This window comes from Lissotriton helveticus, chromosome 5_1 (genome assembly GCF_964261635.1).
Source record: "Lissotriton helveticus chromosome 5_1, aLisHel1.1, whole genome shotgun sequence".
In the NCBI taxonomy this organism is placed as follows: Eukaryota; Metazoa; Chordata; class Amphibia; order Caudata; family Salamandridae; genus Lissotriton; species Lissotriton helveticus.
The window spans coordinates 1,297,481,155-1,297,506,225 of record NC_136065.1 but is presented as its reverse complement, the minus strand read 5'-3'; the positions used below and the strand labels follow the sequence as shown (position 1 = coordinate 1,297,506,225).

Genomic DNA, 25,071 nt, shown 5'->3' with positions numbered 1-25,071 from the left:
AAAGGGACTCATGTCTGAGTATACCCTGCCACACCTATAGTGGCCAAAAACGATACAGAAAAGGGGGTGGTGATGAACAGAGTGTCTGAATTAAGCAGACCACTCTTACCCAGTCCAAAGATCAGGGCTTGATCCATCACCGTTATTTATCTCACTGCCCCATCCCAGCTCAGAACCTGGCTATATGCAAATTAGTCTGTCCCTGGCCCAGTGCATCATGGGAACAGGGCAGACCAAACTACCAAGCCAATTCTTCACCAGAAAGGAGACAAGCTACCGAGGACCGGTTTCTGGCATTTCAGCCTCTTCGGCCCGGCTTGCTTGAATCCTGATGGAGCAGTGAGAAAGGGACTCATGTCTGAGTATACCCTGCCACACCTATAGTGGCCAAAAACGATACAGAAAAGGGGGTGGTGATGAACAGAGTGTCTGAATTAAGCAGACCACTCTTACCCAGTCCAAAGATCAGGGCTTGATCCATCACCGTTATTTATCTCACTGCCCCATCCCAGCTCAGAACCTGGCTATATGCAAATTAGTCTGTCCCTGGCCCAGTGCATCATGGGAACAGGGCAGACCAAACTACCAAGCCAATTCTTCACCAGAAAGGAGACAAGCTACCGAGGACCGGTTTCTGGCATTTCAGCCTCTTCGGCCCGGCTTGCTTGAATCCTGATGGAGCAGTGAGAAAGGGACTCATGTCTGAGTATACCCTGCCACACCTATAGTGGCCAAAAACGATACAGAAAAGGGGGTGGTGATGAACAGAGTGTCTGAATTAAGCAGACCACTCTTACCCAGTCCAAAGATCAGGGCTTGATCCATCACCGTTATTTATCTCACTGCCCCATCCCAGCTCAGAACCTGGCTATATGCAAATTAGTCTGTCCCTGGCCCAGTGCATCATGGGAACAGGGCAGACCAAACTACCAAGCCAATTCTTCACCAGAAAGGAGACAAGCTACCGAGGACCGGTTTCTGGCATTTCAGCCTCTTCGGCCCGGCTTGCTTGAATCCTGATGGAGCAGTGAGAAAGGGACTCATGTCTGAGTATACCCTGCCACACCTATAGTGGCCAGAAACGATACAGAAAAGGGGGTGGTGATGAACAGAGTGTCTGAATTAAGCAGACCACTCTTACCCAGTCCAAAGATCAGGGCTTGATCCATCACCGTTATTTATCTCACTGCCCCATCCCAGCTCAGAACCTGGCTATATGCAAATTAGTCTGTCCCTGGCCCAGTGCATCATGGGAACAGGGCAGACCAAACTACCAAGCCAATTCTTCACCAGAAAGGAGACAAGCTACCGAGGACCGGTTTCTGGCATTTCAGCCTCTTCGGCCCGGCTTGCTTGAATCCTGATGGAGCAGTGAGAAAGGGACTCATGTCTGAGTATACCCTGCCACACCTATAGTGGCCAAAAACGATACAGAAAAGGGGGTGGTGATGAACAGAGTGTCTGAATTAAGCAGACCACTCTTACCCAGTCCAAAGATCAGGGCTTGATCCATCACCGTTATTTATCTCACTGCCCCATCCCAGCTCAGAACCTGGCTATATGCAAATTAGTCTGTCCCTGGCCCAGTGCATCATGGGAACAGGGCAGACCAAACTACCAAGCCAATTCTTCACCAGAAAGGAGACAAGCTACCGAGGACCGGTTTCTGGCATTTCAGCCTCTTCGGCCCGGCTTGCTTGAATCCTGATGGAGCAGTGAGAAAGGGACTCATGTCTGAGTATACCCTGCCACACCTATAGTGGCCAAAAACGATACAGAAAAGGGGGTGGTGATGAACAGAGTGTCTGAATTAAGCAGACCACTCTTACCCAGTCCAAAGATCAGGGCTTGATCCATCACCGTTATTTATCTCACTGCCCCATCCCAGCTCAGAACCTGGCTATATGCAAATTAGTCTGTCCCTGGCCCAGTGCATCATGGGAACAGGGCAGACCAAACTACCAAGCCAATTCTTCACCAGAAAGGAGACAAGCTACCGAGGACCGGTTTCTGGCATTTCAGCCTCTTCGGCCCGGCTTGCTTGAATCCTGATGGAGCAGTGAGAAAGGGACTCATGTCTGAGTATATCCTGCCACACCTATAGTGGCCAAAAACGATACAGAAAAGGGGGTGGTGATGAACAGAGTGTCTGAATTAAGCAGACCACTCTTACCCAGTCCAAAGATCAGGGCTTGATCCATCACCGTTATTTATCTCACTGCCCCATCCCAGCTCAGAACCTGGCTATATGCAAATTAGTCTGTCCCTGGCCCAGTGCATCATGGGAACAGGGCAGACCAAACTACCAAGCCAATTCTTCACCAGAAAGGAGACAAGCTACCGAGGACCGGTTTCTGGCATTTCAGCCTCTTCGGCCCGGCTTGCTTGAATCCTGATGGAGCAGTGAGAAAGGGACTCATGTCTGAGTATACCCTGCCACACCTATAGTGGCCAAAAACGATACAGAAAAGGGGGTGGTGATGAACAGAGTGTCTGAATTAAGCAGACCACTCTTACCCAGTCCAAAGATCAGGGCTTGATCCATCACCGTTATTTATCTCACTGCCCCATCCCAGCTCAGAACCTGGCTATATGCAAATTAGTCTGTCCCTGGCCCAGTGCATCATGGGAACAGGGCAGACCAAACTACCAAGCCAATTCTTCACCAGAAAGGAGACAAGCTACCGAGGACCGGTTTCTGGCATTTCAGCCTCTTCGGCCCGGCTTGCTTGAATCCTGATGGAGCAGTGAGAAAGGGACTCATGTCTGAGTATACCCTGCCACACCTATAGTGGCCAAAAACGATACAGAAAAGGGGGTGGTGATGAACAGAGTGTCTGAATTAAGCAGACCACTCTTACCCAGTCCAAAGATCAGGGCTTGATCCATCACCGTTATTTATCTCACTGCCCCATCCCAGCTCAGAACCTGGCTATATGCAAATTAGTCTGTCCCTGGCCCAGTGCATCATGGGAACAGGGCAGACCAAACTACCAAGCCAATTCTTCACCAGAAAGGAGACAAGCTACCGAGGACCGGTTTCTGGCATTTCAGCCTCTTCGGCCCGGCTTGCTTGAATCCTGATGGAGCAGTGAGAAAGGGACTCATGTCTGAGTATACCCTGCCACACCTATAGTGGCCAAAAACGATACAGAAAAGGGGGTGGTGATGAACAGAGTGTCTGAATTAAGCAGACCACTCTTACCCAGTCCAAAGATCAGGGCTTGATCCATCACCGTTATTTATCTCACTGCCCCATCCCAGCTCAGAACCTGGCTATATGCAAATTAGTCTGTCCCTGGCCCAGTGCATCATGGGAACAGGGCAGACCAAACTACCAAGCCAATTCTTCACCAGAAAGGAGACAAGCTACCGAGGACCGGTTTCTGGCATTTCAGCCTCTTCGGCCCGGCTTGCTTGAATCCTGATGGAGCAGTGAGAAAGGGACTCATGTCTGAGTATACCCTGCCACACCTATAGTGGCCAAAAACGATACAGAAAAGGGGGTGGTGATGAACAGAGTGTCTGAATTAAGCAGACCACTCTTACCCAGTCCAAAGATCAGGGCTTGATCCATCACCGTTATTTATCTCACTGCCCCATCCCAGCTCAGAACCTGGCTATATGCAAATTAGTCTGTCCCTGGCCCAGTGCATCATGGGAACAGGGCAGACCAAACTACCAAGCCAATTCTTCACCAGAAAGGAGACAAGCTACCGAGGACCGGTTTCTGGCATTTCAGCCTCTTCGGCCCGGCTTGCTTGAATCCTGATGGAGCAGTGAGAAAGGGACTCATGTCTGAGTATACCCTGCCACACCTATAGTGGCCAAAAACGATACAGAAAAGGGGGTGGTGATGAACAGAGTGTCTGAATTAAGCAGACCACTCTTACCCAGTCCAAAGATCAGGGCTTGATCCATCACCGTTATTTATCTCACTGCCCCATCCCAGCTCAGAACCTGGCTATATGCAAATTAGTCTGTCCCTGGCCCAGTGCATCATGGGAACAGGGCAGACCAAACTACCAAGCCAATTCTTCACCAGAAAGGAGACAAGCTACCGAGGACCGGTTTCTGGCATTTCAGCCTCTTCGGCCCGGCTTGCTTGAATCCTGATGGAGCAGTGAGAAAGGGACTCATGTCTGAGTATACCCTGCCACACCTATAGTGGCCAAAAACGATACAGAAAAGGGGGTGGTGATGAACAGAGTGTCTGCAATGATCTAAAAAACGGTGTTGGATCTAGCCCTGATCTCTTGACTGGGTGAGAGTACTCTGCTTAATTCAGAGACTCTGTCCATCACCACCCCTTGTTGTAAATAATTTTGTCCACCCTAAGCGTGGAAGGGTATACTCAGATGTGAGTCCCTTGCTCATTGCACCATCAGGATTCAAGCAAGCCGGGCCGAAGACGCCTGAAATGGCAGAAACCGGTCCCCGGAAGCTTGTTTCCTTCCCAGTGTAAGAATTGGCTTTTGTAGTCTGGTCTGCCCTGTTCCCATGATGCACTGGGCCAGGGACAGACTAATTTGCATACAGCCAGGTTCTGAAACTGGGATGGTGCAATGAGCTAAAAAACGGTGTTGGATCTAGCCCTGATCTCTTGACTGGGTGAGAGTACTCTGCTTAATTCAGAGACTCTGTCCATCACCACCCCTTGTTGTAAATAATTTTGTCCACCCTAAGCGTGGAAGGGTATACTCAGATGTGAGTCCCTTGCTCATTGCACCACCAGGATTCAAGCAAGCCGGGCCGAAGACGCCTGAAATGGCAGAAACCGGTCCCCGGAAGCTTGTTTCCTTCCCAGTGTAAGAATTGGCTTTTGTAGTCTGGTCTGCCCTGTTCCCATGATGCACTGGGCCAGGGACAGACTAATTTGCATACAGCCAGGTTCTGAAACTGGGATGGTGCAATGAGCTAAAAAACGGTGTTGGATCTAGCCCTGATCTCTTGACTGGGTGAGAGTACTCTGCTTAATTCAGAGACTCTGTCCATCACCACCCCTTGTTGTAAATAATTTTGTCCACCCTAAGCGTGGAAGGGTATACTCAGATGTGAGTCCCTTGCTCATTGCACCATCAGGATTCAAGCAAGCCGGGCCGAAGACGCCTGAAATGGCAGAAACCGGTCCCCGGAAGCTTGTTTCCTTCCCAGTGTAAGAATTGGCTTTTGTAGTCTGGTCTGCCCTGTTCCCATGATGCACTGGGCCAGGGACAGACTAATTTGCATACAGCCAGGTTCTGAAACTGGGATGGTGCAATGAGCTAAAAAACGGTGTTGGATCTAGCCCTGATCTCTTGACTGGGTGAGAGTACTCTGCTTAATTCAGAGACTCTGTCCATCACCACCCCTTGTTGTAAATAATTTTGTCCACCCTAAGCGTGGAAGGGTATACTCAGATGTGAGTCCCTTGCTCATTGCACCATCAGGATTCAAGCAAGCCGGGCCGAAGACGCCTGAAATGGCAGAAACCGGTCCCCGGAAGCTTGTTTCCTTCCCAGTGTAAGAATTGGCTTTTGTAGTCTGGTCTGCCCTGTTCCCATGATGCACTGGGCCAGGGACAGACTAATTTGCATACAGCCAGGTTCTGAAACTGGGATGGTGCAATGAGCTAAAAAACGGTGTTGGATCTAGCCCTGATCTCTTGACTGGGTGAGAGTACTCTGCTTAATTCAGAGACTCTGTCCATCACCACCCCTTGTTGTAAATAATTTTGTCCACCCTAAGCGTGGAAGGGTATACTCAGATGTGAGTCCCTTGCTCATTGCACCATCAGGATTCAAGCAAGCCGGGCCGAAGACGCCTGAAATGGCAGAAACCGGTCCCCGGAAGCTTGTTTCCTTCCCAGTGTAAGAATTGGCTTTTGTAGTCTGGTCTGCCCTGTTCCCATGATGCACTGGGCCAGGGACAGACTAATTTGCATACAGCCAGGTTCTGAAACTGGGATGGTGCAATGAGCTAAAAAACGGTGTTGGATCTAGCCCTGATCTCTTGACTGGGTGAGAGTACTCTGCTTAATTCAGAGACTCTGTCCATCACCACCCCTTGTTGTAAATAATTTTGTCCACCCTAAGCGTGGAAGGGTATACTCAGATGTGAGTCCCTTGCTCATTGCACCATCAGGATTCAAGCAAGCCGGGCCGAAGACGCCTGAAATGGCAGAAACCGGTCCCCGGAAGCTTGTTTCCTTCCCAGTGTAAGAATTGGCTTTTGTAGTCTGGTCTGCCCTGTTCCCATGATGCACTGGGCCAGGGACAGACTAATTTGCATACAGCCAGGTTCTGAAACTGGGATGGTGCAATGAGCTAAAAAACGGTGTTGGATCTAGCCCTGATCTCTTGACTGGGTGAGAGTACTCTGCTTAATTCAGAGACTCTGTCCATCACCACCCCTTGTTGTAAATAATTTTGTCCACCCTAAGCGTGGAAGGGTATACTCAGATGTGAGTCCCTTGCTCATTGCACCATCAGGATTCAAGCAAGCCGGGCCGAAGACGCCTGAAATGGCAGAAACCGGTCCCCGGAAGCTTGTTTCCTTCCCAGTGTAAGAATTGGCTTTTGTAGTCTGGTCTGCCCTGTTCCCATGATGCACTGGGCCAGGGACAGACTAATTTGCATACAGCCAGGTTCTGAAACTGGGATGGTGCAATGAGCTAAAAAACGGTGTTGGATCTAGCCCTGATCTCTTGACTGGGTGAGAGTACTCTGCTTAATTCAGAGACTCTGTCCATCACCACCCCTTGTTGTAAATAATTTTGTCCACCCTAAGCGTGGAAGGGTATACTCAGATGTGAGTCCCTTGCTCATTGCACCATCAGGATTCAAGCAAGCCGGGCCGAAGACGCCTGAAATGGCAGAAACCGGTCCCCGGAAGCTTGTTTCCTTCCCAGTGTAAGAATTGGCTTTTGTAGTCTGGTCTGCCCTGTTCCCATGATGCACTGGGCCAGGGACAGACTAATTTGCATACAGCCAGGTTCTGAAACTGGGATGGTGCAATGAGCTAAAAAACGGTGTTGGATCTAGCCCTGATCTCTTGACTGGGTGAGAGTACTCTGCTTAATTCAGAGACTCTGTCCATCACCACCCCTTGTTGTAAATAATTTTGTCCACCCTAAGCGTGGAAGGGTATACTCAGATGTGAGTCCCTTGCTCATTGCACCATCAGGATTCAAGCAAGCCGGGCCGAAGACGCCTGAAATGGCAGAAACCGGTCCCCGGAAGCTTGTTTCCTTCCCAGTGTAAGAATTGGCTTTTGTAGTCTGGTCTGCCCTGTTCCCATGATGCACTGGGCCAGGGACAGACTAATTTGCATACAGCCAGGTTCTGAAACTGGGATGGTGCAATGAGCTAAAAAACGGTGTTGGATCTAGCCCTGATCTCTTGACTGGGTGAGAGTACTCTGCTTAATTCAGAGACTCTGTCCATCACCACCCCTTGTTTTAAAATAATTTTAAGCACATACATTGCGCATTTTAATATTAGGGTGATTTTGTCTGTTAAGGAAGACAAAATAAGCCAGCCTCATTTAGAAATGAAATACCAAACTCGACGTTGTAGAGTCTCGGCAAACGGTGCAGCCACGCAATCTTGTATTTCATAAAAGCAAACTCGAATTTTGTAACGGTGAATGTAGAGCAGAACTCTACACCTAACACAGGCGCTGTCAGCAGAGCATAATTCTGTGAAATGCGCATTCTAGCACGTGTGAAGTTGAACTCGGCAATAGTTTTGAGGCTTCCACTAGATCTGTTCCCCTTAGCAAGCGATGAATAACTTCCGATCTGGCATTGGGGATTTGGGGGGGGCAGCCGACCAACGGGAGGCTTGCCCCCACAGGTAGTTTTGGCGCCGTGGGGGGGGTTTAGGGGGCACCAGAGAAACGGAGTGCAATTGGGCTAGTTTGGGCTGGGGGGGTAGGCTTGGCTTCATTTGGGCTGTTCTTGGGCAGGGGACTTTTATATAAGGACATTTTGTGTCACTGGTCACCATTTCGGTGCAGTGACACGCAGCCGGCTCCTGGGCAGTGGGGGCACGAGTTTTTGCTTGTTGTGTTGTTGGTTAGGCTTGGTGCGCGGTGCCTACGTTGGGAGCGATGTCTTCCTGGTGTTGCTGGGCCCCTCGTCTGTTGATTGTGCAGTGCGGGAGGAATGGCGGCGCTCGGCGATCCCCGGGTTCAGGAGGCTCTTAGGCTGCTGGGGGAGGCGGGCCGCATGGACCTGGTGCGGCCCAACCTCCAGGTAAGACCGCCGCGGCGTGCTGCGAACGGCGCCGCGGCACTGGTAATCGCGTGTGGGCCTTTGCGGTCTCGGATGCGGAAGGCCCAGGGAGGTGGGAGGGGCGGAAAGGGGGCGGGCGAGGGAGGCCGGCGAGGCAAGGCCGCGACGCGGGGTGAGTCGCGGAGGAGGGCGGGAGGAGGCAAGGGGGGGCGAGGGGGCTGGGAGGCGAGGGACTTTGGCCGGGGAAGGAGCTGGGGGCCCTGGTGCGGAGTTGGGGGCGCGGGGGACAACGCGAGGGAGGGTCCAGTGCTGGGTGATAATGGCGAGGTGGCAGGGTTGGGAGGGGGCCCCGTGCGGGAGGCAGGGGTGCCACAGGAGCTGTCACATGTGGGGGCTGGGGCAGTGGGGAGGGATGGGCAGGGAGGCGGGGGGGCAGGGTCGCCACTGCTTATCAAGGAGTCCGACATGGAGGAGGAGGGGGGAGCAGGGGGGACCGGGGGACAGGGATTGGGGATCATCGTCAGGGGAGGGGGCAGGCATAGTAGGCCCGAGAAGGTCCCTGTCGCCGGGGAGGGCGCGGGGGGCGGCAGGGGTGGAGAGTTACAGCAAGGGGGGGTGAGCTGGGGTCCGGGTGGGGTGGGGGGGCAGTCGAGGGTGGGGGAAGGGGTGGAGGCAGGAGGGAGTGGGGGGGCTTTAAAATAATTTTAAGCACATCCATTGCGCATTTTAATATTAGGGTGATTTTGTCTGGTAAGGAAGACAAAATAAGCCAGCCTCATTTAGAAATGAAATACCAAACTCGACGTTGTAGAGTCTCGGCAAACGGTGCAGCCACGCAATCTTGTATTTCATAAAAGCAAACTCCAATTTTGTTACGGTGAATGTAGAGCAGAACTCTACACCTAACACAGGCGCTGTCAGCAGAGCATAATTCTGTGAAATGCGCATTCTAGCACGTGTGAAGTTGAACTCGGCAATAGTTTTGAGGCTTCCACTAGATCTGTTCCCCTTAGCAAGCGATGAATAACTTCCGATCTGGCATTGGGGATTTGGGGGGCAGCCGACCAATGGGAGGCTTGCCCCCACGGGTAGTTTTGGGGCCGTGGGGGGGGTTTAGGGGGCACCAGAGACACGGAGTGCAATTGGGCTAGTTTGGGCTGGGGGGTAGGCTTGGGCTTCATTTGGGCTGTTCTTGGGCAGGGGACGTTTATATAAGGACATTTTGTGTCACTGGTCACCATTTTGGTGCAGTGACACGGCAGCCGGCTCCTGGGCAGTGGGGGCATGAGTTTTTGCTTGTTGTGTTGTTGGTTAGGCTTGGTGCGCGGTGCCTACGTTGGGAGCGATGTCTTCCTGGTGTTGCTGGGCCCCTCGTCTGTTGACTGTGCGGTGCGGGAGGAATGGCGGCGCTCGGCGATCCCCGGGTTCAGGAGGCTCTTAGGCTGCTGGGGGAGGCAGGCCGCATCGACCTGGTGCGGTGCGACCTCCAGGTAAGACCGCCGCGGCGCGCTGCGAACGGCGCCACGGCAGTGGTAATCGTGTGTGGGCCTTTGCGGTCTCGGATGTGGAAGGCCCAGGGAGGTGGAAGGGGCGGAAAGGGGGCGGGCGAGGGAGGCCGGCGAGGCAAGGCCGCAACGCGGGGTAAGTCGCGGAGGAGGGCGGGAGGAGGCAAGGGAGCGAGGGGGCTGGGAGGCTGGGAGGCGAGGGACTTTTGCCGGGGAAGGAGCTGGGGGCCCTGGCGCGGAGTTGGGGGCGCGGGGGACAACGCGGGGGAGGGTCCAGTGCTGGGTGATAATGGCGAGGTGGCAGGGTTGGGAGGGGGCCCCGTGCGGGAGGCAGGGGTGCCACAGGAGCTGTCAGATGTGGGGGCTGGGGGAGTGGGGGGGGGTGGGCAGGGAGGCGGGGGGGGCAGGGTCGCCACTGCTTATCAAGGAGTCCGACATGGAGGAGGAGGGGGGAGCAGGGGGGACCGGGGGACATGGGGGCAGGGAGAGTGACCTGGATTGGGGGTCATCGTCAGGGGAGGGGGCAGGCATAGTAGGCCCGAGAAGGTCCCTGTCGCCCGGGAGGGCGCGGGGGGGGGCAGGGGTGGAGAGTTACAGCAAGGGGGGGTGAGCTGGGGTCCGGGTGGGGTGGGGGGAGGCAGTCGAGGGTGGGGGAAGGGGTGGAGGCGGGAGGGAGTGGGGGGGCTGGATGGGGGGCGGGGCTGGGTTGAGGGTACGAGAGGTGGGGAGGGGGTGTGGGGCCGCAGTGGTCGGCATGGGAGGAGGGGATGGGGGGGGAGCGGGCGGGGGGTGGGGCACCGGGCGAGGAGGGGGGCCACTCGGCGGGGTGGGGACGGGGTGCGCAGAGGGGTTGAGGCGAGGGCAGCTCGTGGGGTGGGGATGGGTTTTTTTTTCACCCCGGCATGCTGGACTCCCCCTTCTTTCTTTGGCAGGACAGGTTGGCGAGGCACTCGGGTGAGCAGCATGCGGCTCCGCTCTACCGAGGGGATGGGCCGGCTCTGCCTGGTACGGGCAGTCGCGCTCCAACGTGGGACATGCCATGGGACAGCTTGGGGTGGCGACGGGAAGTGTCGCCGCCCCACCCCCGAAGGGTCGTGACGGCCGCCGGGGGGAGAGTAGGGCCTGCGGTGCCAGTCAATGCAATGCCTGATGGGAATGCGGCGATGGAAGTGAGTGGGTGCGTGGACCTGGTGGATTTGATGCGGGTGTGCAGGGAAAAGGCGGGATTGAGCCGGCCGGAGTCCATGGAGGGCGGCCGGGGTGTGCGGGATGTTGGAACGGGGGAGTCTGAGGAGGAGGGGGAGATCCGGGAGGGGGAGGGAGGATCGAGTAATCTTGTTGGCAGTGTGTTACAGGTACGGCCACAGCGGGACGCGCCCAGAGTGACGGCCCCCTCAGCTCCACTGGTTAGGCGGCGGGATCCAGTGAGAACGCCGACCTTGATGCCAGGTAAGGTTGGAGGCGGAGTGGGGAGTGGCGCGAGCAAGCGGCGCTGTGTGCAGGTTTCGTGGGGATGGATGCTGGAGGGGATGAAGGAGGGCGTTTGGTAAAAGGCTGCTCCGTGAAGGACACCGGGGTGGGCACGGACGGTATGGGCGGCGTCGGCGGGGCGGCGGCGTCGGGGAGCGCGGGGACGGGCGCGGGCGATAACACGGATGAGGGAGACGCGAAGGCGGGGGCGAGCGCGGCCGGAGGAAAGGAGAGTTGTGCGGTGCCGGTGCGCAAGCTCCCGTACATGGGGGTAACCACGACGCTAGGGGCACACTTGTCGGCGGGGACGAAGGAGAAGATCTGGAAGGGGGAGTATATCGATATCCTGAAGTTGTTGCATAGGGAGTTGACTTCGAAGGAGGGGTCAAAGGAGGAGGAGCAGGAGTTGGCGCGGCGCACCAAGGTGCCTTTGACGATTGACAATTGGTCAGCGGCCTTCCTCATATACGCCAGCGTATATTGTGAGAGGTTTCCGGATCGGTCCATTGCGCTTTTTAAGTATATGGACGTGGTGCGGAGGGCGCAGGTGACGTATGGTGGGTACGCCTGGTCCCACTACGACGAGGAATTCCGGGCACGTATGGCGTCCGATCCGGAGGCAAAGTGAGGGGAGCTGGATTCAGATCTGTACCAGCAAACGATGGGCGGAGCAAAGTTCGGGAGTATGGTGTATATAAGGCCAGCGGTCTGCCGGATCGGAGGCAAAGTGAGGGGAGCTGGATTCAGATCTGTACCAGCAAACGATGGGCGGAGCAAAGTTCGGGAGTATGGTGTATATAAGGCCAGCGGTCTGCCGCTCGCGCCGGCCCGCTTTTCGGCTCGCCCCACCCGTGGTGGGGTGGGGCAGGGTGAGTCCACCGGGCAGAACCCGGTTGGGGCTTGCTGGGACTTCAATAAAGGGGCGTGTGGCCGACAAACGTGCCGTTTCCGGCACGAGTGCTCGAAATGCGGGCAACGGCACCCAGTGGTGCGCTGCTGGGGTGTCATCGGGCCGCCGGGACAGCAGCCTGCGCAGGGAGGAACGCAGAGTGGAGGTTCACAGGTTGGGGGAGGGGTAGAGGATGGGGGGGTCGGGGACTATGGGGAAAGGCTTGTACGCCGGTTAGACTGGCGCGGATGGAACCCTGGCTGGCTGAGTACCCGTGGGCGGCCGATGCAGCAGTTTTGCGTCTGGGGTTCCGGGAGGGTTTTAGGCTGGGCTATGAGGGCCCACGGATTGCACGCTGGGCGGACAATCTGAAATCGGTGAATGCTCACAAAGGTATTGTGAGGGAGAAGCTGTTGAAGGAGGTCAAGGAGGGCCGCATGGTGGGCCCATTTGCGGAACCGCCACTGTCGGGTTTGATTCTCTACCCGATCGGGGTGGTGCCCAAGAAAGAGCGATACAAAAGGGGATGATGGACGGGGCGTTTGAGCAAATCAAACACTCACCCCCAGTCAACTGATCTGGGTTTAATCCATCACCATTCTTTAGCCCACTCAGCCACCCCATTTCAGACATGGCTATATGCAAATCAGTCTGACCCTGTGCCTTAAGGGAACAGTCCAGCCCGAACTGCCAAGCCATGTCTTCCATGGACCGGAAACAAAGCATCCTGGGACCGGTTTCGGATTCATAATCCTCATCAGCCATGCTATCTTGAATCCAGTGGCCAAGTGAGCAAGGGACTCACGTCTGAGCATACACTGCCACACTTAGGGCGAACAAAGCGATACAAAAGGGGATGATGGACGGAGCGTTTGAGCAAATCAAACACTCACCCCCAGTCAACTGATCTGGGTTTAATCCATCACCATTCTTTAGCCCACTCAGCCACCCCATTTCAGACATGGCTATATGCAAATCAGTCTGACCCTGTGCCTTATGGGAACAGTCCAGCCCGAACTGCCAAGCCATGTCTTCCATGGACCGGAAACAAGCATCCTGGGACCGGTTTCGGATTCATAATCCTCATCAGCCAGGCTATCTTGAATCCAGTGGCAGTTCCGACTGATACAACACCTGTTGTGGCCGGCGGGGAGGTCAGTCAACGATTTCATATCGGCAGAGTTGGCGTCGGTGTCTTACTCATCGGTGGACGTGGCGAGGAGGCTCGTGGCGGGAGCGGGTCGGGACGCTATGATGGCGAAGTGTGACGTTAAGTCGGCGTTCCGCTTGCTCCCAGTACACTCGGATGACCACCAGTTGCTGGGGATTCAGTTCGACGGTGGCTTTTTTGTGGACAAGGCATTGCCGATGGGGTGCTCAGTCTCCTGCGCGTTGTTCGAGCGATTCAGTTCCTTTCTGCAGTGGGCTTTTTCCAGGCGCACAGGCTCTGAGGCGGTGACGCACTACCTTGATGACTTCTTCCTGGTGGGGTGACCCGGTGCAGTGGACTGCCAGCGGCTGCTGGACAGTTTGGCAGGGATGATGGAGGAGTTTGGGGTGCCTCTGGCACCGGAGAAGACGCACGGTCCCAGTACGGTGTTGTCCTTTCTCGGCATAGAGCTCGATTCAGCTGCCATGGAAGCACGCCTGCTGGAGGACAAGAGGTCGGTCATGTTGGCATTAGTGGATGACATGCTGGGCAAGCAGAAGGTGTTGGTACGGGAGGTACAGGTCCTCTTGGGGCATCTTAATTTTGCTTGTCGCGTGGTGCGTTTGGGTCGTACTTTCTGTAGGAGGTTGGGCTTGGCATTGTCGGGTTTGACCCTTCCACATCACTACGTGCGTCTGTCAGCAGGAGTGAAGGAGGACTTGCGGATGTGGCGGGCTTTCCTAGAATGTTTCAATGGTGTGCCGATGGCACCGGCGGAGGACTGGGAGTGGGACGTTACGCTGTACTCCGATGCGGCGGATGTTGGCAGCTTTGGCCTGTATTGGGACAGGCGGTGGTGCGCAGACCAGTGGCCGGCTTATTGGCAGGCGGGGGGCCGTAGCATCGCTTTCCTGGAGTTGTTTCCGTTGTTGGTGGCAGTCACGGTGTGGGCGGGTGCATTGGCACACAAGAGGGTGTTGTTCAGAGTGGACAACATGGAGGTGGTACATGCGGTGAACAGGCAGTCGGCGCGGGATTCACAGGTTTTGAAGCTAATGAGAGTTTTTGTGCTGCGCTGTTTGGAGAAGGACATTATGTTTCATGCGCGCCACGTTCCGGGAGTGGACAATGACATTGTGGATGCTTTGTCTCGTTCACAGTGGCAGAGGTTCCATGGGCTAGCCACGGCGGCAGAGACAGTCAAGATGCCGGTCCTGAAGGAGCTCTGGTCAGTAGAAGACGCCGGGTTGTTCAGCTGGTGAGGGCGTCGGTGGCCGTGTCCACGTGGAAGGCGTACGTGCAGGCTTGGGAGGAGTTTCGGCGTTCAGGTGCGGTAAGGCACGGGTACCTCTGGTAGCGGGAGGAACAGGTGGTACGGTTCATGTTGAGTCTGATGGACAGCGGGCTGTCGCGGGTGACGATTGCGGGCAAATTGGCGGTGGTGGCGTTCATGGGGAAGTTGTGGTGGGGGTTCCCCCCGTCGGCGGGTGAGTTGGGGGCTCGATTGCTGGAAGGGTGGGCGAGGGCGAGGGGGGCACGGGTGGCGCAGCGTCGGCCGGTCGCGGGAGCATTGCTGGGGGCTTTGATTGGTGTGTTGCCGTTGGTGTGCCGGAGCGGAAGCGAGGCAGTACTGTTTTCCACGCTCATGTCCTGGCTGTTTTTGGAGCGTTTCGGGTGTCAGAGTTGGTAGGCTCGAAAGGGGGCCGGGGACTCCTGTGGGAGGACGTGGAGATGCGGGACCGGGAAGTTGCGGTGCGTTTGCGGCGCTCGAAGACGGATCAGAGGGGGGTGGGGACGTGGGTGGTGCTGGGCCCCGGGGGGCGTGACGACATCTGTCCGGCGGAGTGGGGCCGGCGGTTGGCGGCGGACCGGAATGTGGCTGTCGTCGAGGTTTTCGGGCGACGTGATGGCGGCAGGGTGGCAGCGGCTCAGGCGTTGTGGGTTCTGCGGCACGCCCTGCGGAATATGGGTGAGGACCCAAAGGCGTTTGGGACGCACTCGTTTCGAATCAGGGCGGCGACAGAGGCGGCACGGTGTGGTTGGGGGAAGGAAGAGATCAAGTGGTTGGGGCGGTGGAAGTCCGATTGCTATAGGTGATACGTCAGGATGCGGGGGGTAGAAGAGGCGCTCTAAGCTTGTTGGTTCGCCCTCTGATATGTGTGTCTTTGCAGGTGCTGTGGCGGGGCCGGAGGTGAACAGCCTGAACATTTTCATTGTGGGACACTCATTTGTCAAGAGGGCAGAGAGGGCTGAATGGGACAGGCATCGGAAGCTCAACCTGGATTTAGATGACAGTTTGTTTTGATGTCACTGGAGGGGAAAGGGGAATGCGTTGGCACGAGTTAATGCCCTTGCTGAACAATGTGGTAGGGGGGGTGTGCCCGGATGTGTTAGTCATACACCTGGGCGAAAATGACCTGGTGCAGTGTAAGGGTTTGGCCCTGGTCAAACAGATGAAGAGGGACCTGCTGGAAGTTAAGAGGAATTGGGCAGGTTGCCACTTGATCTGGTCAGAAGTTATTCCTAGAAGATTTTGGAAGGGGGCGGAGCACCCTGGGGCGATTGATAGGACGAGGAAGAAGATCAACAGGGAGATGAGGGATTTCCGTGCCAGGGAGGGGATAGGCAGGATGGAGCACCCCGAGCTTAGGTATGGGGCGGTGTACTTTTTTAATAAGGATGGAGTGCACCTCTCACGGTACGGGATGGAGTTATACATCGTGCAGTTGAAGGAGGCGCTGGATGGGGCCTTGGGGGTGCGCAGGTATCCAAGGAGGTTGGAGTCCTATGGGGGGGTCGAAAGTCGGTAAGGCGGCTATCGAGTGGCGCTTCCCTAGTTCAGAAAGGGGGGTAGTTGAGGAGGCCTGGGCTGTTTCTGTAGGGGTTGGGGGACACTGAGGTCATTTACAGTTGGTAGGCATGGGGGGTATTTGTTGCAGACGGGATGTTTTCAGATGTGTATGATGTGGCAATGTTGGGGATCCGGTTAGGGGTGGGGGTGGGGGTTGTTAGGCATTCGCATATTTAGCTAGGCCTAGTTTTGTTCGGCGCAGGCCAAGGTTTGGGGAATAGGCAGGGTGCACCTGATTCCAATAAAGCGGCCTTTATCTCACAATTCCGGTGTCTGTGGTCAGTGCCCCCCCTCCCCTACTGGTGGGCCCCAATGGGGATTTGGGGGGGCAGCCGACCAACGGGAGGCTTGCCCCCACGGGTAGTTTTGGGGCCGTGGGGGGGGGTTTAGGGGGCATGAGAGACACAGAGTGCAATTGGGCTGGTTTGGGCTGGGGGGTAGGCTTGGGCTTCATTTGGGCTGCTTTTGGGCTGGGGACATTTATATACGGACATTTTGTGTCACTGGTCACCATTTTGGTGCAGTGACACGGCAGCCGGCTCCTGGGCATTGGGGGCATGAGTTTTTGCCCACCCTCCTGCCCTGGGTGAGTAGTTTTTTGTGGGTTTCATCCCGGGGTGGGGGGGTTTGGTGGTACTTCGAAGGGGTTTTCTTGGATGATGGTGCACGATCGATAGGTGGGTCTTGAGGGGCAGTGTTGTCGCTGGATCAGGTGCTGGTGCTGCTTTTTCTTTGGCGCTTCCCTAGTTCAGACAGGGGGGTAGTTGGGGGTAGTCGAGGAGGCCTGGGCTGTTTCTGTAGGGGGTGGGGGACACTGAGGTCATTTACAGTTGGTAGGCATGGGGGGTATATGTTGCGGATGGGATGTTTTAAGATGTGGCAATGTTGGGGATCCGGTTAGGGGTGGGGGTTGTTAGGCATTCGCATATTTAGCTAGGCCTAGTTTTGTTTGGCACAGGCCAAGGTTTGGGGAATAGGCAGGGCGCACCTGATTCCAATAAAGCTGCCTTCATCACACAATTCCGGTGTCTGTCGTCAGTGCCCCCCCCCCTACTGGTGGGCCCCAAATGCCTGCGCAGGGAATTATTACAGCGTAGCTGGTAATGCTCTGGTAACACAGGACGTCATCTCATCGCGTAACCGGAAACATCACACAGTTTCTCCTTGCCACGTGATCTAGTGTCAGCCGAGGCTGTGTTGGGATGTTTGGAATTGCGCTGTAGCCGAACATCTCTTGTCTGGAGCTGCTACGTGAATGGTGATAATGGGGCCCCTGTTATCAGGCGATTCTCTGCAGCCTATCCGTCCTCACTCCCAGGGCCCGAGTTAAGTGCAAGTAAAGATCTGTATCTGTGACCTACGGAAATGCGTGACTTTTCATTTCAGTGCGGAGATGCAGAACACCACACTGAAATGCGATAGTGTCACGCCTGATGCGTGACACTTGGCAGGACTGCAGAATTTAGTGAAAAATATGTTTTACAGGCAAACTGCAGAGTTCCTGAATTCTGCCAGCGAAACTGTATATAGGTTCAGGCCTAGAACTTTGTTCAGCGAACCTCATTGGGTCCTTGTAGCCAGCCCGCGCTCCATCGCGGGTGCTTGAACGTGTGAGTTTGTCCTGGTGCAGCGTGACCAGATAGCCAGAATTGGCACTTTACACACTTTGCCATGCTTTTTACTAAAAACTTCAAAATTGCATATCTCTGGTTCTACTACAATTGTATTTTTATTGTTATGGTCTTGAATTAGTTATTAAAAATTACTGTATTTTTCTATCTCTGGTGTGGGCTCCTTTTGTTGTGCGTTGTTACTATGTTACGGTTTGAAGAAGTGTTACACAAATACTTAACACATTGCCTCCGATTTAAGTTTGACTGTTCTGTGCCCAGCAACATGAGGGTTGAGAACACGTTAATTATGGGGAACTTTACTCTGAGAAAAATTGTAGTTGCTGTTTGAGAAGGGCCCCTCTCCCCAACCAGTATCCCAGTTTCTTACCTTACAATAATTTGCTGGCTCGTCAAGTGAAAATAATTTTCTAGAACGGCAGGTTCACATACCTTTAATTACTAAGTTGTGGATGTGCATCATAAGTGTGGGTCTTGAATACGAGATCTACAGCCCCCAGAGTCCCTGACATCCAGCTCCTGTCATGATATCGTCCAGCCCTCTCTCCTGATTTGCTCAGCAATGGATGTAGGCTAGCCTTGTTTGTGTACAGAGCTTTTTTTGTAAATCTGGTATTTTGTTTACCAATTGCCCGACATTTTGCTTCCTACTAACAGCCTGATTCATCAAGCCGAATTGCGCTCGCAAAGGGCCAGAATCTGAGAATCTGGCCCTTTGCTAGCACAATTTTTGCATTTGGGATTCATCATCCCAAATGCAAGAATCGGTAATTGCTAATTCGCTAAATTGCGAGGAACTACATTTAAGGAATCTCTATTTGAGATTCCTTAAATGCAATTCATCAACCATTTTTAAATTGCTAATTCGCAATTTCGGGCCGCTATTTACCGAGAGGTCAGACCTCTCGGTAAATAGCAAAAACTTAGAAAAATGCTTTTAAAAGCATTTTTCTAAGCTGCATGTTGCACACACACATGTCCTTTGGACATGTGTGTGTGCAACACCTGTTTCAATTTGCATTTAAGGGGTGCTACAGGGTGTCCTTTGCACACCCCTGGCACCCTTTAAATCGCTATCTTATTTGCGATTAGCTAATTGCTAATCGCAAATAAGGAATACTCCCCATTCATTCCTATGGGCCTTTTGGCCCATAGGAATGAATGGGGAGTTATTCCTTATTTGCGATTAGCAATTTGCTACTAGCAAATAAGGAATGTGTAGGAATCGCTATTTATTTAGCAATTCCTACATGAATACTGTTTTGCGAGTCCTTAACAGCGATTCGCTATGAATCGCTATTAGGGGCTCGCAAAACGGCCCTTTGATGAATAAGGCTGTTTGTGTCTTAAAGTGTGAGGCTGGAGATGGGAAGTAAGCTGGCATCTACTAACAAAGGGCTCTTAGAAACAGCAGCATCCAGGTCACAAGATTTCTGGTGGCTTTACGCTTTACGCAGGGCAGAAACAAAGTCATGCCCTGGCAGTCGCCTAGAATGCCATGGTGCAAATTCCTGATTTTCCACATTTGACCATGAGACGACAAAAGGGCATGCTTAGCTGGAGCTCTGTCTCCTCTAAATGCAATATGTCTCTGAGAGAATGTCCCCACGCACAATGGCCCCTTTTCCAAAAGGCCCGATAGATGATGCATAAAACATGCAGTTGAATATTCAGTGGCAGCCATGGCCGTCTGCATTTTTCTTGACCCATGTGATAATGGTTCATTAATGTGAAAATTAGTGTGACTGCTTCAATCTTTTGTAACAAATGACCTACAAACATCCGGGGCACTGGGCAGAATTCAGGTGTACGAAATCGTAAAACTATGTCCCCGTAGTTATGCGAATTTTTGGGAAAAATTGCAGAGTGTAATTTTTTGCTAAATGCACTTTACAGTACCTCAACTGATAAATTAACGGGGAAGAACACTTCGCTTCAAAAGTCACTTGAGAATCCAGCAAGTGGACTGGTTCGAGAGGAAAATGCCTCTTGGCAAACATTTGCTGCACAACCCTGTCTCCTTCAAGACATTTTCACCTTGAACCAATCCCCCGCAGTAAAAATATCTGCAACGTTTTTGACATTCTGTGTAATTTGCGTAAAACGATATGCTCAGATTACACGAACATGACAGAAAATGACGCACGATTAGAACAGGGTTATATAGCATTTTGACCAATAATATTCTCCTCAGAACTGAACGAGGCATTCATAATTTGGCCTGTACGGCGCTCTTATCTTAGTTGTAATATTCACCTCTCATCTGTTAGCCAGGTCCAAGCTATCGCCTGTTTGATAACATTACAGTTGAAGGCTGAGCATTGTACGAGGTGAGGGTGGAGGTGTGTTAGGAGATATCACTGTAATTGCCTGTAATAAAAGTGCAAGTGAGAGGAAACTGGACTTAAATGAACAGGTGTTCAGGGAAACAAGCTCACCACTCCATAAAAAGCAGGCAGAGACCAAGGGATGGAGTTACAGCCGGTCTTGATGGGTAAATACACAAAAGGTGAGCTGCAAATAGAATAGCTTCTGTTAAAGGATAACCAGGAGCAGGCGCGCAGGACTTTGAGAACCAAGCTGATTTGGAGTTAGGTAGAAAAAAATCTGGCACACTATGATTGCGAGGGAAGTCAAAGGTAATATAAATTAAGAACTTAACATACAATGCATAACATTTTCAAACATGTAGAAATCAATAAACACGGAGTAAATCTTTGTGAGAATAACAAGGTGAATAAATCAAGATGAAACAGAAAAAAATTGCCAGGTTTTATCTCTTACCAACCAAACTGAAGAAAATTGCGCTAACCACTATTTCTATTGGCGCTCTCACTCTTTCATTTTCAATGTGATGAACATTTTACGCTTTTAAAGTTACATGTCTCTCATAAACAGGGCCCGATTGCTGAAAAATACAGAAGTACATGCACAGACTTACATCTTCGCCTGAGGGTATCTTTTGCTGTTTTTTAAATGCCCAAATATCCCCGCAGTGCGCCTGGAAAGCTGCACCAAGCCCTGGTTTCCAGGCGTACTGGGAAAGTGATAAGGCATCTCTCATCAGTACTGTCTCCTATCTTCCACGGGCTCTAATTCCCTAGTGTGTGGAGTCAGCTATGGACATACACGTTTCTTCAAAAATGTTTTACTGCACTACGAAAATGTTTTCCTAATGGAGGAAGCCCTTAAAATCAGGCAGAAATGTGATCCCCTTCCTTCCTGGAATGGGAGCTGTCCATTCGGTTTGATCGAGTACATTTCTGACCAATTCTAAAGTGGAAAGTGGTTTGATCCGAGTTTGTGAATTGTCAAATGTACTTTTGTGGTCGTTCACAAAAGTGAACCTTGCAACACCCAATTCCAACCCCCTGCATGGGATTTATCACTGCAGATTTCTACGCACTCATGGAAGAAAAATATGCAATAATAAATCCATGGACACCTGACAGGAATCATTTGGGGAATTCTTGGCAGGCATACATGAGGGTACTTCCTACCATAATTATGCTTTTATGTCATGAAAAACCTTAGTTAACTGGGCCTTCTATATGTATATCTCCAATCACCAACAGTCATTGCTACACTCAGATAAAACAGTGTACAGTGTTGAGCTAGACCTCACCAAGGGGTTTTGTGGAAATCCTGATTTTCCGAACCAGGATTAAAAGTTATGCAAGAAGACCACACCCCTGAGTTGGGTTCCTGGCAAAAATGTTGCCACGAAAAACCTGGCAGTGTGCAAAGGGAAAAGTTACAAGAATGAGGCAAAATTAGTATGCAAACACTGTAGGTAACTGCTCATTAGTAACACTTAAACTCTGAATACCGCAGGTATTTCTCTCTGAGGATGCAGATTTCTGCAGTATTGATTTCGAATCTGTTTTCACTGAGAAACTTTTCATAAGACCTAAAACTAGCTGCGTATGAAATTCGCATTATTTGTTTTCATGTAATTAAACGAAATGTCAGGAATATTACAGGAAGTTATGTGTAATTACAAAAACAAATCCATAATTTAGCTTTATATTTTAGGGGAAAATGCATCTGCAAGGATGCATTTAAGGTTTAACATCTAGCACAAAAAACTCAAGTGCTTTAAGGCACAGATGCTCATGTTCTGCCCTTTTGTGTTGTTCACACAAGTTCATAATAACATTTTATGGTGAATGGTGTAGAAATACAGCTCTTGGCGTAATTTCAGGAACTTTGCGTGACAAGCTCAATGTCTAAATTGCGAAATTACAAAAATTATGTCAGAGTCATTTAAATTTAATCCATGCCTACCTAACTAACACCTGCTAACCAACAAACTACCTGAAGGAAAATGCTACTTACCAGAATGTATCTGTTCTTGGCATGTAGAGCTGCAGATTCACACACTATGCATAGGGGTACCTTCATCATCTGTAGGTAGAGGAGATTGTGAGGGCACTGGAGATGGGATAGGAGAAATGTATGGTGGTGGAGGAGGAGGAGGAGGAGAAGGAATCCTTAAAGGGGAAGTAGCAATGTCTTTTTTCTTTGAAGGACTTTGAGGTGGTGTAAGTTAGTCCATTTTCCTTTTTTTGGATGGACTAATCCTGAGATGACCTGTTTCTAGGTCTATTTCCAGAGTTTTTTGACTGGGATCAGGTTGAAACAGCTCCTCCTCTGAAAGATGGTGTTTCGGTGTCGATTTTCTCGAGTCCGAATGCTTGTGTGGCACTGTTTTTGGAGTGGTTTTATGCTGCTTTGGTTTGGAATCGGGAGCTTTGTTGGGTTCCGAAGGTTTAGTTGGAGTCTTTGGAACTGGTTGTTTGGTTGGCTCCGATGATTTTTTCGTATCCGAGGTGGGCGTGCCAGCTGGTTTTGGAACCGGTTGTTTTTTGGGTTCCGACGATTTTTTGGGATCCGAAGGGTCAATAGTGGTTTTCGGAATCAGTGTCTTTGTTGGTTCCGAGGATTTCTTCGGATCCAAAGGTTTCGGTGCTGAATGCGCCGGTGTGGAACCAGGCTTCAGCGCGGACGAAGACAATGGTTTTAATTTCTCTTTTGCCGATGCCGAGGATGAGGTTTTGGAACCGACGGTAGGCTGGCTCGATCCTGAGGGGCCTGAAAGCTTATATGTAGACTTTTTTGCCGGGCCGGAAGGCGGCAGTGGGAAGTTTTATGCACCTAGGCCCGAAGGTGAAGGTGTTACCGAAGCCTTTAAATGGCTTGATAGGGGGGAGGGGTCGACATCAGTACTTACGAACCGTTGCCCCGGAGTGATGTCTTCGACATCGGATTCTTCGGCTTCGCTAAAGGGGCCTTCTTCCATCCGCTCCTGCTCCGGCACATCGATGCCTTCTTGGAAGATGTCGTCTGGTATGGATGTCGACGATCGAGCCATGCTTCTTCGAGCTCGATGATCTCTGATAGTTTTCTTGGAGCAGAAAGACGCGCAAGCTGGACAGTCTTTGGCCTCATGCTCAGGTGAAAGGCAGAGGTTACACCCCTCATGAAGATCTGCGTGTGGAAACTTGGATCCACATTGAAGACACTTTTTGAATGGAGTCCTTTCCATGAACCAAAAGGCCTGTGGCGCAGATTGGCCCAAAGGCCTGCTTCGATGACTGGAACTGAAGTAGAAGCTTGTACAGATGCGTGTCGAAAGGGAAACGTGATCGAAAACAATACCGAAGAGAGGGTAAGGATTGCATGTTGAAAGTTAAATCTGTAACGATTCCGAACTGGAACACGTCGAACACATCCGAGCCCGATGGCAGAAAAAAACAATCTGAAGATGGAGTTGATGCCCATGCGCTCTATTGTCCAAAGGAGGAGTCACCTATCTCGTGACATCCAAAGCCTTGTCCCAGGACAATAACAAACTGCAAACATCCGGGCCCAACACCAGATGGCGATCTATGCATAGTGTGTGATCTGCAGCTCATATGCCTCGAACATATGATTACATGTAACACATGCTGAACTTTAGAAAGCTACTCACTTCTTTACTATGAATGGTTTGCATGTTGTTGTATGCCAGACTGAAAAGCTGACCACATGAAGAAGTTCTAGCTTTATAGTACATTTTCGAAAATCTGTTCAATTATGTAACCAAGTTTGGATTTGGTAAAAAGGAAATACTGATGAAAAATACAATACAGCTTAACGCAACTGAGAAACATGAATTTTGTTGCATATTGTGCTCATGGTATTTTTTGATATGTTGGAATGCTTTTCTTATTTACAAGCCCCTTGCACCACCCGTGCGTCTCTTTTTCCCATATTAAAAGTGACGCACCAGCTGCGCAAGAGGCTTGTAAATATGTATTTAACTTAGGTCTTCGTCATCTTGTTGCCTTATCTAGGTTTACTATTTGATCAGACTACCAATGCTGAGGCTTTACTGCCCTCTTGGCAGGGCATAATTTAGGAAAACATTTTCATTGCACGATGATGTAGCATGTGGCCTTCATGATAAACTTGCTGGTAATTGTGTGGAAGGAAATAAATGTTGTTTCGGGTTATCAGAGATATTTTTGCATCAGCAATATTACAAACATTTCCAGAAATCAATGACAGGTGAGCCAGTAATACCTAACATCTCCCATTCATTTTTAAAAATGACTATTGCCTCCGCCAGCCATAAACTACCGGGGACTTTTAAAATAATAACAAGGCGTTTGCACCGGTTATATCTCAAACCTCCAAAAGAAATGTCAAATATGTCAGGCAGAGGACGGTGGTATCCTTTCTGACATATTTCACTCAGTGCTCAGTATCAGGACAGCGGCTGAACAGTCATTAAACAATAAAACCTGGGCAAATAGTCTACTTTGGTACAGTGTGCAAACGTCACTGCAGGCAGTTCAAAGAGGCGCTGTCGCTTAAAGACACCACTGAGCAGGAAGTGAACACTTATTTTGTAAAGTTGTGCAATTAACAGACGATAGTGAGGCTTTTTTCAGTTGTCTGGTCCCTTTACCAACCAGCTTACCTTTTCATGAATGTCCCAGTGCAGCTTCTTAGCGAGGTCAGCTCCGTGCAAGTCGGCACTCAAAATAACTGAGGATATAAACACTGACAAACTGAGTTAAGGAATTTACATAATGACATAATTCGATTAGTATTTCAAGCTTTTGGCTTTTGAAAAGGCCGTTATGAAGGAAGTGAAGGAACTGGACACAAGGACCATCAAGGTGTTCCAGAACACGAGTAAGAGCGAACGTGCAGCAATACAACAACTTTTCGAAAATGAAAAAAATCACAGTAAAACCAGCGGACAAAGGGGGAGCAATAGTCCTACAGAACTCACAGGACTACAGAAACGAATGTCTACGCTTACTGGCTGATACAAGGAACTATGGGCCAGATGTAGGTAGCCAAATAC

At 51.6% G+C, this 25,071-nt stretch overlaps 1 protein-coding gene across 1 annotated transcript in view; it reads right to left on the bottom strand.

Annotated features, from left to right (window-relative positions):
- DRAM2 (DNA damage regulated autophagy modulator 2) overlaps window positions 1–25,071 on the bottom strand; it is a 230,302-nt gene that overhangs the window by 44,938 nt on the left and 160,293 nt on the right. The window contains exon 5 of the mRNA XM_078644130.1: window positions 24,679–24,761. Within this exon, the coding sequence (XP_078500256.1) occupies window positions 24,679–24,761 (83 nt within the window). The remainder of the gene's footprint in view (window positions 1–24,678; window positions 24,762–25,071) is intronic.